Source organism: Schistocerca americana, chromosome 2, assembly GCF_021461395.2.
Source record: "Schistocerca americana isolate TAMUIC-IGC-003095 chromosome 2, iqSchAmer2.1, whole genome shotgun sequence".
NCBI lineage: Eukaryota > Metazoa > Arthropoda > Insecta > Orthoptera > Acrididae > Schistocerca > Schistocerca americana.
In genome coordinates, this window is record NC_060120.1 from 132,293,269 (window position 1) to 132,307,053 (window position 13,785).

The 13,785-nt window shown below is 39.0% G+C and overlaps 1 protein-coding gene across 1 annotated transcript in view; it reads left to right on the plus strand.

The window, feature by feature from the left end:
• Positions 1–13,785, plus strand: part of LOC124595494 (DNA polymerase alpha catalytic subunit) — a 262,660-nt gene that overhangs the window by 128,975 nt on the left and 119,900 nt on the right. Inside the window, exons 15-16 of the mRNA XM_047134258.1 lie at positions 2,667–2,786; positions 6,873–7,056. Of these exons, the coding sequence (XP_046990214.1) occupies positions 2,667–2,786; positions 6,873–7,056 (304 nt within the window). The remainder of the gene's footprint in view (positions 1–2,666; positions 2,787–6,872; positions 7,057–13,785) is intronic.

Genomic DNA, 13,785 nt, shown 5'->3' on the forward strand with positions numbered 1-13,785 from the left:
TCCCACCTCTCTTTGCCCTTCTCCCTCCTTAACCTGTCCAGATCTTCCCTAGCCTGATCTAGCTCAGCCTGAAGGGCAGCAATTTTCCCCTCCTGTTCCACTATCTTCCTATCTCTGCTGCAAATCCTACATAACCACTGATGAGCTTGATCCACTTTCCCGACACCCACGCCACTGCAGTCCCCCCCAATGAAAAAAACTACTGCATCCATCACACCAAACCCCGGAACTAACAATTCTACGGCAAGTCAGGCACTTCTCACTCATGGCTAAAATAATATTTTAGCTACAATAAATCAATTAAATTACCGAAAATCAAAAAAGACGTTACAAGAATTAAGCCTATTCACAAATGTATATAAGCAAGTTTCTGATTTAAAATTCCGCTGTTTTTCTGAGATCTGTATTAAAACAATGAAGGTATATGCTATTTATTTTATATTTCACTCGATGGAATGAAAAAAGGACAATTAAACGAGATACTTTAACGTTGATTCTCCAAAAACGTTACGAGAATTAGGCCTATAAACAAATGTATATAAGCAAGCTTCTGATATAAAGTTACGCTGTTTTTCTGAAATCTTTCTTTGTGGATGAAATCATGTGCATGTGGTCAAATGATTCACAAATGTGGAACGTGCTTCTTCAGCAGGGTGATGTACTCCATGAGCAAAGCATGTCACACAAATCAAATTGGGATAAAATACTCAGAGGGCTTTGCCTGCTTTGATCATATAGGATGCAGCATCTGAAATAAACGCAAACATCCTTTCATCTGCAGAACATTCTGGAAATATTTTTCTAATACCCTCATTCACAAATCTGGCGATCATAGAATGATTTACTTTTTTAGGTTCTTTGCAAGCCGTCAAATAGGAAGAAGAAGGCTCTTCTTTTAAAGCACCAACAATTAAATTTGCATCGCATTCGGGAGGACGACGGTTCAATCCCGCGTCCGGCCATCCTGATTTAGGTTTTCCGTGATTTCCCTAAATCACTCCAGGCAATGCCGGGATGGTTCCTCTGAAAGGGCACGGCCGACTTCCTTCCCCATCCTTCCCTAATCCGATGAGACCGATGACCACACTGTCTGGTCTCCTTCCCCAAACCAACCAACCAACCAATTAAATTTGCAGTGTAGCGGCCACTAGAGTGTAGTTTCGTCAACTGAAGTACAGATAACACTGTCCTTGAGTTCATTGCATATTTCTTCCAGAACATTTACGTAAATTGTCGGTTTGTAATTTTTACACATTGTTGATTTGTCTGGTATATTTTGATGTAAGCAATATTTGCACAGGAAGCCTTTGATGATAGGGACTGTTAAGTGTGTAAAGAGGAATATTGCTTGCAATGAATGCTTGACATAGATCCATGCTAAACTGACTTTTTTGGTTACCTTTGGGCAAATTCCTGCTACTGCAACTTGCTGTTGTCAGAAGCTGTGATCCTTTCTTCTGCATTCCTGTGATATGAAGACTTGTCTGGATATACTGGTCTATTTGAAACATTTTTTGCATGAAATGTTTTTCTTGCAAACTTGACAGTATAAAACAATTCCGTCATATGTAAATGTTCCAGGATGGTCAGCTATCCATGAAACATTTCTTTTTTTGGGTGGTATGGCACATGAGACTTTACACACTATACGTCGTAAACATGTTCATACATGTTCAACTGTGTTCAGGTACACAGTTCTCTAGAGAACCCCAATGGCAGTGCGGAGAATTTCAGCGATGTTCCTCCCAAAGTTAGAGAAGCTAAACTCACACATTTTGGAGAAACTAAAGCAATGGATAAACGAATCCTTTGGAAACAAACTATTGACGATAATTCTGACTTGTTCGTTCTAGAACTTTTTGTGTTGTAAAGGAAAATATACTCCATTCTTAACAAAGTTAACTATGGATGGTATTTATGCATGTGTTGTGACTCGCCGATCTTTGAAAGTGCCGCCGCGCAGTTACGCGTGTCCTCTACATGCGGCACTGTCTGCCAGCCATGCAGCAGCAGCGCCACCTAAGCGGCCTGCTAGCCAGCGGCCGCTGGACTTGGACTCAGTTATGATTTGACTGTTAAAGTGACACACGTCTTACTCTGTTTACTTGATCTATGACTTTCATGTATTGCGTCGTCCGTGAAATATATTTGTTCAACTTGAAGCTACAATAGCATGTAAGGCTTTTCTATTTGGCATTGTATGCTTGTCAAAGTTGTTGACATGATTAAGACAGTTTTGTGTATTAAAGACAACATGCAGCATGAGTAACTAAGAGCTCTCTGTTTGAGAGCCAGTTAACAGATTTAAAAACTGTCTGAGGGCATGGAATTTTCTTTCCAATCTTTAAGTGCCCAGGCTTTATATATTTTCATCTTCTTTAATGACATAATTAGCTTATGGTTTGAGTCTCCTTTCCTGTAACTTCAAAAGGGTACAAGTGGTCTATGTCCATGTCCTTTACTGGACAAAGCTGCTAATCCGAAGGTTAACATTCCTGTTAGTAAAACTTGCTATACGTCATCGTGCCTGGCACAACGCAAGCAGTTTACCATAATTGTGTTTTTTGAACTGGGTTGTCTGTTTTGTTCCATTCTCTGATGTTAAATTACTTTAGTTCTTGCCAAGTGTTAATGCTGACTATTAATATGATTTAACTCACGTACAGGGCAAACAAGTAGGGCTTGAGCGGCAAGTAACGAGTGGCCGACTTATATGTGATGTAAAACTGTCAGCAAAGGAACTGATTAGAGCTCGTAGCTATGATCTTGGAACACTGTGCAAGCAGGTAAGTTTTTGCATTTGAATATTTCTTCAGGTTTATTTTACCGATTAGATTCATGTGTATCATTGTTACATAAATGTGTAGGTGGCATGTAACTGTGCTGACCCGTGAACATTTTTGTGTTTTATAGTCATAACTACTTAGAGTATAAAATAGAGGTATGGCAGCATTGGTGTTTCCATCAATCTATGTGCTATTGCACACATGAGAAATAACTTAGTGTAGTCAGTGCCAAAGTCTGTCAGAACTATAACACTGTTAACTGGAAACTTATCCACTTACACAAAAATCCTTAACTTTAAGTTCATATAAATGCAGTAAGGGCACTGTAAGAGTGAAGACAGGATGTTTCACTAATCCTGTTACAGACTTCTAGGGGTTGTAGAGAGGACTTACTGGATGTAGTTTTCATAAGGAACCTATGTCTTGAAATGCGCCGTTTGTATATAAAATAAGTTTGAAGATTAGATCACTTTCAAATCTCCTGCTTCATGGTAAATAGTTAAATTGAGAAGAGGGTGCCATCATCTATATCTGTTGTAGTTATGACATCACATACCATTTTCATTTGACAACAACAACAGCTGCGAGACTCTCATATGCTCACAAGTGGAAGGGTTGGCGGCGGTGCTCCGCAGACATGCCGTACTGTTGACTTGGAGGATAGGACATCCTTTGTCATGTAGAAGAGAAATTGGCAAGTTACTCAAAACAGTGTCCATGCTATGGGCATAGGTTCCTTATCACAACTTCATCTGTTATGTTCCCTTTACAACCTCTAGAAGCCTGTATTAGGAACAGTGAAACACAATTATTTGTATACGTCTTTCAAAGGCAAGTGCTCTACCAACTGAGCTTCCCAAGCATGACTCTTGACCCATCCTCACAGCTTTACTTCTGCCAGTACCTCACCTCCCACCTTCCAGACTTCACAGAAGTTCTCTGCAGAATTTGCGGGGCTAGCACTCCTGCAAGAAAGAATATTGTGAAAACAGGGCTTAGCCACAGTTGAGGGGGGGGATGTTCCCAGAATGAATTTTTTACACCGCAGCTGTGTGTGCACTGATATGAAACTTTTTGCTGGATTAAAACTGTGTGGGAGACTGAGACTCATTCAGCCCTTCAGCCCTTGTGAGGCAAATGAGGAGCTGCTTGAATAAACAAACAATGGCATCATCATGATTCATCTACCAGCAATAACAGCTGGAGGGTTTAGTGACAAGGCCCATGACCGTAGATCGCTCCTTGTACTGCTTTGTAGGCAGCAGCCTGTCAGTCAGAACTGGATTAAGGCCAAAGCTGTGAGTGGTGTTTGTTTTCACATTTTATGTTATCTCGTTGAGGTTTAAGGCTGATTTCAGAATCCCCTTATTCGTCCTTTGGACAATGTTGTAAGTCCTCAGAATTTGAATGCGTACTTCTCATTTCCAGAAAATGGGAGGGTGATTGCTCCATGGGCTAGAAACTTTTACAAAATACATTGCTTTATGTGATCAGAGAAAATTTTCAGCTATACATCTGATGAACAGATATTAACCACTTTGTCTCTTCCTACAGAAGCGAAATGGATTTTGCAGGATCTCTTTTGCCAGCTCTGCCATATTGATGCTCTCCATCTCTGCCTTCATTGCCATTGGGCATCCCACATTATAAGCTAGCTCACTTTCCCTCACCTATTTCAAGGCAGCAAGCAATTCTTCTCTGTCTTTCATTTGGATCACTGGGGTTCTGAGCCACCCTGCCACTGGCAGGCCTAATCCATCATGGTGAGGTGGGGGGTGGGTGGGGGTGGAGGGGGGGGGGGGAGGAGATGCTATTGTGTTGGAAGAACAACAGTTTTTTAAACTGATTTGATAGGGGTTGGTTCTGCTTGCATTTAATCACAGTGACCAAAGGGTTTGCTTGTACGAAGCCTTATTTTGGTGGCAGTCGCAGGATAAAACATAGCAAAATTCATATACTTTTACTGAGAGAATCTGTTATAATAAATCCGATTCCTGTGTGGTTCAAGGTTATATAAGAGAATGCTTAACTTGAAACGAGTGGCACCTGTCAGTTGATGATACGGCTTCTTAAGGGGACATGTATGTCCTATGCCGCCAATGTTAAATTATCGAATTTTGTGACCCATTGTCTTGGAAACTTTTTAAGACACCAATTTACAATTTTCCATAATTTTGAATGTGCCTTTCTGGAGACACTGAGCTGGAATTATTACTAAAATTGCATTGTGGGGCATGTTATCTTTTATTTTTTATTCAAACACTCAATTTTTTGACAGAATTTTGTAAATAAATGTACATAAAAACTAAACAACTCAGGATATTTTAATTATTCTAGTTCCATATGTGTTGAATCTCACACTTGTCATGCTGTGAAAATTTCATGTCTCAACCATCAGTACTTTTTTAGAAATCGAGTCATTTATTGCAAAAAATGTAGTTCAGAATTATTGAGGTTTCAAACTTTTTTATTACAAATTCTTATACAGACTTATATTTCTGCAACTTTTATGAACTAGAATTGCCCTGGCCCATAGTCTGTGTCTTCTTCAGTGTCACAACAGCCCAGTGCTTGCCTCCTCCTTTTCTTTCTTGCGTCTTTTGTCATTTGTTGAGCAGCTAACTCTGCTCATCCAGTTCCTGCAGTCCTTTAGCTGTGTTCTGTCCAGATCTTACCTTTAACTTCTCCAGAACCAGAACGCTTAGTCATTTTATTTATGTATAAAAGGCAATAGAAGTTAGCTTACTACAAAAATAGCTTTCAACGAAAACTATATCGGAAACAAAGGGCTGATTTGTTTATTCATAATGCCAACTTTTGAGACGTAGCAGTAGACACAAAACAAAGCAATTCACAGCCTTCTAGACTGTGTAGTTCCAAGATTGCCAAGATATGACTGCTCAACTGTGGCAGTATAGGTGTGGCTGCAAAATTTGACAGTCACACATCAACATTCAAAATACTATTTGAAGATCTCACATTTGTCTGATTTTAATGTATTATATGCCAAAATGTTCAGGAAAGTCCAAAGTTCATTATGGAGTAGAAAACAGAAAATGTCAAATTTCACGTACAATGTCCCCTTAATGTGTTTAACATGAACATAATTTGATGTGACCAACGTGAGAAATAGTGAGAGATTCGAAGAAAACCTTTGTACAATTAGAAGAGAGGAAGGAATTAGCAGTCTCTGATAATTTAGTAAATAACATTTGTTACGAGTGTAGATGGCAAAGAGGATGATTATGAATGTGAACCACATCTCAGGCCATGATAACTTTAGAAAGCACCGTATAAACTGTCAGTCTGATTCTCATGATTGAAACCTGAAAAGTGAAATAAAATTAGTCAAAATGATGTTGCTTATCATCAAGAAATGTCTTGGGCTTGCTATCAGAGATACATGAGGAAACAGTTACTTGGTAGCAGGCATTCCGTAGCAGGCATTCCATTCTAAAACCAAAGGATAAAACAGTAAAAAGAATGGAGTCATTGACAGGCACACAAAACAGAATGAAAACTTATGGGGGGGGGGGGGGGGGACGTGCACACGGTAGCTCATCAAAGGATTTGAATTTGGGCGAAACCCAGCAAAGTTTACATTCTTTTTGTGTGCCTGTCAGTGACCCAACATGTCAAGTACTCGGCGAGTGTTCTCCTTTACCCTAAATTATTTACATTCTGTCATAACTTTCCTTACCAGATTTGTGCTATTTACTTTGTTATTTGGTTCCCAAGTAGCTGGCCTTTGTCATTGGAGATCAATTTTCATGTGTGCACCAATTCCATAGACAGGTAGCAGAGTGTACATGTCTTTTTGAAATTTATTGACAGGCAACTTGGTATGCATGGTCACAATTTACATATTTTTATGAATTTAGTTATTGCCTATGTGCTATTTTATGTGCATGTGAAACAGTTGTATTTGTATTTGTAATATTTGGCTTGATTTATAAGTAACACACCATATTTTGCCTATGATTAGGAGTTTTGGAAGAATTGTAATTTACAATTAAAGCAGTTGTTATACTATATTTTATTTTTTGCATTTTATGATGTGTTACCAATAACACGATTGAAATACAGGTTCTAAATGTTGATGAAAGTAAACGTTGGGACTTGACTGCTAATGAAGTGCGTAATCAGTATAATTCATCGGAGTCACTGGTACGCCTTATATCTCTCACAATGCAGGATGCTGCTTTCATCCTAAGGCTCATGTGTGACCTAAATGTTTTGCCCTTGGCACTTCAAATAACCAATATTGCTGGTAAGTACTGTGAAAAAAATTATTATATTTTGTGGACTCTGGAACTGAAGTTTTAGTCAGAATAATCCGTGAAATAAATTGTACTTCAAATGCTCAGCTTTATAAGAAAAGTTGTATGTGGCTGTCTTACATCTTACAAATATTCAGCCACAAATATTAGTTGTGAAAATAATCATTAAAAAAGGGATGCTGTTAAACATTGGAAACGCTAATTCAGACTTTTGTTCCTTTATTTATGTCATACACAGTTTCGTTTTATTTGAAATTATTTACAGTGAAACTAGTTCCCTAGTATCATAAGTCAGCAGTTTAATTACCAAAAGTATTTGATTCTGTCTGTCCAAAGGACGTTTTGTTGAAGAGACTTACACTGCTGAAGGAGCTTTCGTGTAACCTTAAAAATCTTTATTTGAAACAACCTTGAACTGGTTCATCTCAATGTTTAGAACACTTGCTACAACTGATGATGATGATCCATGATAGGAATTTTGGGAAGGCAAAGGTTGATCGCTCACTAGACAAATGGGTCTTTGATATTGACAAAATACTGTAAGTGTTCAAAAAAAATTATTGTTGTTTCTTGCCACAACAGTTAGTGCTGTGATTAAAATTAAAATATTTTGCCGTGTGCTATTTGTCGTCTGCGGTGGTGCAGCAGTTGCAGTCACTGGCTGTCAAACAGGCCATAGTTTGATTCCCACCTTATGCAGTTATTTATCATTTGAAATTTATGGTTTAAGGAGGTTTTTGAGACTTTGTTATTCACGGAACATTGGAATTTGCTAGAACTTTCTTCCGTGTGAAGTGTTAGTTCTTGTTGACAGCCCTGGCGTCATAAGTGGTGGTCAGTTCTGGATTCTATGCGAAAATATAAAACATTAAAGGTAAAACTCTAAAGCTAACAAATCTCCATAGATTGGGGGCCAAAGAGCAGTAGCCAGACACATAGTTACAAATGCTAAATCTGCTTTGTGCAGCAGTATACCGCTAAATCCTCAACTAAATGGTGAATGATCATCTTACCTCTTTTCATTTTTTGTGTTCCTCCCACGTTACACTTTACAAATGCTGTGAGCACGCGTAACAGCATAACTGGTAGAACCGGAAGAAAAAAGATTATTTGGTCAGTTCTCTAAATGTTGTGCAAAAATGGAAATAAAAACTTGCCTGAATGCCCGTAAGTACAACAATAATCAATTGCACTGAGAAAACCATGGATTAATGGGTGCCATATCCATGGAATTCGATAAGCCACTTGTGCTCCCCTGGCCGTGCTAAATGGTGAGCACTTCAGGGAGCTCAGTGTTCATTTGCTGGGTATGGGTTTAGCAAACCAGAGTTGCATTACCTGGGGACTGGCAAACCCTGCCAGTCCTCCGTAATCGTGAGCTGTGTGCGTACTTCAGCGACTGCCACGCAGTGCGGCAGTGGAACATTATGCGTCACAGCGATTGAGGATCTCGACTTCACCTCCCAGATCGCGATGATGGTATAATTGTCTTTAATATATGTAAAAATGAACCTCAGTTTCAAGGTGTGCTGCACACTAATGAGATGCATTGCTGTTGAGGAGGAACATTCATTCCTGGGCAAACTCTGGGGATGTGCCTCACCTCTGTTTTGTAAGGCGTACCCTGCCAAGCTGGGCTCTGTCTGGGTGGATCTTCATATCCGTAGATGCTCGTGGGAATACCATGATGAATCCACAACTTAAAAACCTTCCCAACACAATGGGTGCACCATTGGGAGTACTCGCAGTCATTCTTCCAAGAGACTGTGGAAGGCTAGTTCTTCCGATTCTCTGGTTGTCTGTAGTAACAGGGCTCAAGAAGTCATACATCAGTATCTTTTTCTAATGATCAACAGGAAGACGGGGTCATTTAAGAAAGTGCCCCTTTCTATATCCATAAATGTTTAGAAACATTAAGTGGTACCTTAAAATCCATTAAAACGTCACCAAGTGGTTCCTTCTTCATTGAAACCAACAGATCAAAGCAGGTGGAACTCCTAATGAATGGGGGGGGGGGGGGGGGGGAATTGGGTGATTATGATACGGTTGTTGAGATGCACATCTTTCTCACCAAGGATGTAGTCATATGACGTACTGTTGTGGACAGGGATACCTAATCCTATGTGATGGTGCAAGTGCCAGTGATTTGGCCACACAGTACTGAGCTGGAGACGCGAAGCAACTTGTAGGAAATGTAGGAAGGTGTAGCGGGGCTTTGAATTTCGCCGCGCTACATTCGTTCCCTCAGATAAAAAAATATCTCGTCGCAGCGGTATGAGCGCTCGACGACAGAGAAACTACCAAAATTGTTAACTTTTTTTGTTTTTTTATTCCGTTTTCAATTGTCTCTTGATAGCCGTAGCTTAAGGCAGGCGTGATCGGATGCTGACGTAAAAACTTAATGGCTAATCTTGATCTGATTGTAATGTGTAGATATTGTGGAAGTTATTAAGAAATTCGTTGGATGGAAGTAGCAAAGTGAATTAAATTGCATACAGTATCAAGATGATTTTAATTGGTATAAATTAGTGGCCCCTGGACTATTGCAAGATTTCGGAGCAGATTTTTTCACGCTGAAATGAAGGAGATTTTTGAAGACGTGGACGCCGCCCGAAAGAAGATAAGTTAATCTGGTAAAGGATGATCTCTCGTCTACGCCACTTCCCCCTGTCAGTTACATTCTGTTATTCTCTGTTTCTTTTCAATATCTTTTGTAGTGAAAATTGGTTTAACTTTTGCTCAAAAACGCCACAAGGACCACCCCAACAATAGCTTTTTCGAATAACGAAGTCCGATAGCTTTTCCGTAATACAAAGTCCGATCTGCATTTCTTTCATTCTTTCCCTTTTTCACGGTCTCTCTCTTCTCCCATTTTTTTTTTTTATTAACCACTACAAAGGCAACCCATGAATCTGGCACAGACTGCCTGTGCCCAGCTGTATACATCAACTGCTTTGGGAGTCAGTCAGCCTGTGGAGCCAAGCCTGGGCAACATTTGCTGAAGAGCGTAAAATATAGGAAATACAAACTGCCAGCTTAAATGGTTTACCCTTAAAATGTATGGAAATTGCAGCATTTTACGGTTTTACAGATGGACGGTGTCATTTTGCAACTTCACAAACAAAAATATGAAAAGTTAACATTCGATGTCGCCCCACTTCCATAAAATTGAGTATTTGCTTGGGTTAAAGGCAAGTCTACGATAGTTGACAACTCGTTGTTTGTAACGATTGGTACTTATAACTGTGTGATGTTTGTGTCTTCATTGGAAAGGAATTTAAAGCCTGGATAACAGTTCTTCCATGTGAATCTTATGTGTCTACAGGCTCTGCGCTGCAAATTCTTTGTTCCGCTCCATTTGCTTATTGTTATTTAATCCATATTCTTTGACCACATATGGACTAATTACATTCATTTCACGTGTGTGTGTGTGTGTGTCTGTGTGTGTGTGTGTCTGTGTGTGTGTGTGTGTGAGAGAGAGAGAGAGAGAGAGAGAGAGAGAGAGAGGGGGGGGGGGGGGGTACCATGTGCATATTCTTTGTTCACAAGGTTGACGTCACGTTTTAACCTTTTCATGACCAAACTATTTTTTGCTCAGTTTTTTAAATGTTTGTTTTGTATTTTGCTTAAGGAATAGCTTCTAAAGTGAAATGTATAAAAAGTGTATGATTGCTATGACCAGTTTTTTTAAAATATTTTAAGTAGGACTTACATGTCCCATTGGTCATTAGGTGGGAGTATTGCATAGGTTTGAATAAAAACAGAGCATAAGAGAGAACATTTAATTTCAGCTGCAACTTTTACAAAAAAATAATTAATTTTTGTGACAGTTTAAACAAATAGAAGGGTTATATTACAAATGATGTTTGATGTTAATTTTACCAATGCCGATATTAGGAACATTTATTTTCTATGAAATTTTTCGAAGCAGGGATGTGCACGTAGAGGATCTTTGCAGTGTATGCACGTCATGTTGGTTCGTACTTCCTTCTGCTTTGTGCTGCAGAACCTGCAGCGTTTCCTCGTGTCTTTTACTGGGAAATGTTTTACAGCTTGACAACTGACTTGTTTCTTCTTAGAAAATTCGGTCTTCCTCTTCTTTTGATTTCATGACCCGCTGTTAGTTGTCTGATAAGCGAACTGTGAAAGGATAACTGGTTATGACCTCCTCCGTGCTTACAGTTCCACATTATGAAACTGTTAACAATTGCCAGGTCAATTACGAAAAAGAAAAGACGATGCCACCACTTTAGAGATCGTCTTCTAGTTGCATATCTCCCACACATCTGATCAAAGCGATCCACACCTCCCTTAAGTGTATTATACTCGGCAACTGCTTTAGGACAGAATACCTCTGATGAAGTACCATCTCTGTTTTTCCTATTGAGGAAGGTTACAACTTTTGGGCTATGATAAGTGCGTAGTATTGTCACAGTCTTGTCTTGCCATTTTATTGCTGAGACACATCCCTTTGTTTTGAACTTAAACTGCCCCCATTGCAATTTGTCTTGTTTCTTCATCATGCCTGGAAGTCCCTTCCTGTTTGTCCTCTTTTCATTTGGTGACTTCATCAGGTTGTATGATATGAAAAAGCTATCAAACACAGTTAGTCGGTGAGACTGCAGGTGTGATTCAGTAAGATGAAGCACAACATTTTTTCCAAAAATGAACAATAGTCTTGGGTGTGCTTCTTTCCGGTATACACCTCGAACTGGGTTATGAAACCTGTTTTTGAATCGGTGAGACACCAAATTTTGTAACCTCGTTTTACATACTTCATTGGAAGCTACTTCTTTATAGAAAAGTGCCCTTTGAATGGGACCATACTTTCATCAAAAGCCATGATATTTATGGAGTGTGTACTTTTTTCAAATTGTTATTGATAGTGTCACTTATTGGGCGTAATTTGTGTAGTCCATCATAACAAGCTCCACCTCTTGGTACTGCTGTAGCATTGTCATTGCAATGAATCTTTTCAGTCAGTTTTTTTAAACCTAGTTTTACTCATTAGTTGAGAAATTGCACTTACACCTAAAAGTGGTCGGTGGACGGATAGTGACTTGGCTCAGACAGCCTATGTATTCCCATTAGAATGTGAATGGCAATAAAATATTTTATCTCTTCAACATCAGTGTCTTTACAATTGCAGCTGGCCTGTCTTACCCTTTTACCTATAGTAATGTTGTCACAAATTTGAGTTGCATAGAGGTTAGTTTCATCTTTGATCTTCCTCAAACAATCATCAGTAAAAATTGTAAAAAAATAATCTATTTCTTTATCATTTTGTCCAAAATCAAACTTCATGTCTGCACTTCCATCAAGAGATGCTGATAAGTTTTCAAAATAAGTTACGGTGTCAGTCCACTCTGTTTCAGTTTCATTGGCATGTTTGGCCCCATTCTCTTGTTCTGCACACACAATAACTTCCTTTGCAGTGTCATTGGTAACTTTGACGACATTTTCTTTTACTGCACACGCGATACCATCATTTTCTGCCACCTCCAGTCTAGCACTGTCACCATTGTTGTGACGACCATAGCTAGGTGGCTCAGCCAATGTCGTATGCGGTGTAGTATCAATAGATGTACTATTGGATGCATCAAGATGGGTGAGTTCATCTGCAGCTTCATCATCACTTGCTTCGTCTGAAAATTCTTCATTATCAGGAAGCGAAAAGTAATACTCAAGAAGTCCTTCATCTTTCAGACGTGACATTTCTAAAAAGAAAACGGAAGTAAGGTCTGCATTGTTGTTGTTATTTGTATTATTATTGTATGAATACTTTACTGTGCCAAGTGATGTAGCATTGCACAGAGAAAGAAATAAAGCCAAAATGTCGAATGTATAATGAAATTATAAATAATATGTGGGACAAATATGTCCCACTGACCACGTGATTGATATTTCATGCAGTCAAAAACTAAAACCTATTTACCAAGTCACTGAAACACATTTTACACTGAAATTCCATGTAATATTTACAAATAAATGATAAGAAACACAATAATTACAGTTATTATGCTTACCTTGCTTATTTGCAAAAGAAAAGTTGAAAAATATGCAAAAACTTTCACAGAAGTGATCAAACAAGTTCACTGCATCAAACAACTTCCAGCAGAATGCAGCTGTTTGGCGGGAAGAAGTCTATAATGGTTTCAGATAGTAGCGAAGGCTTCCAGTAGATGGTAGCACACCACAGATGTGGGTTTCTGTTGTCCCGTTGGTTATGAAGCACGAAAAAGTGAAGTGGGACACACATGTCCCATGGGTCATGAGAGGGTTAATGGTTTAAGACTTTGTTTGCTTTGACATGTTCCTTTTGATATTAATATTGCACATGGTCGAAGAAACAATTTAAGTAGTCATGTGAAGTGCGGTTAACAAGTAAATTATGTTAATCAAAGAAAGATAACAAGAAAGTCAACACCTCTTTTGCCAGGTCTGGAAACATTGACAGTGATGTAATTAGGACTGAGTGTCTGGTTTTACTTCCTTTTTGATGGAACACAGTGGCCCTCAAGTCGGGTGATCATGCTGGTGCTTTATTTCAGATGATATTTCCCACATAAGAAGTTGTAAAGAAATATAGGTGTGGTTGCATGAAAATTATATGTGTTGTGAATAAAATGACCAAAAAGGCGTCATCTGAAGTTGTTAATTGCCTTCGGAACAGACCATTTTCTTTGGCAGTGGCTGGGAGCAATTATACAAATGCCAAG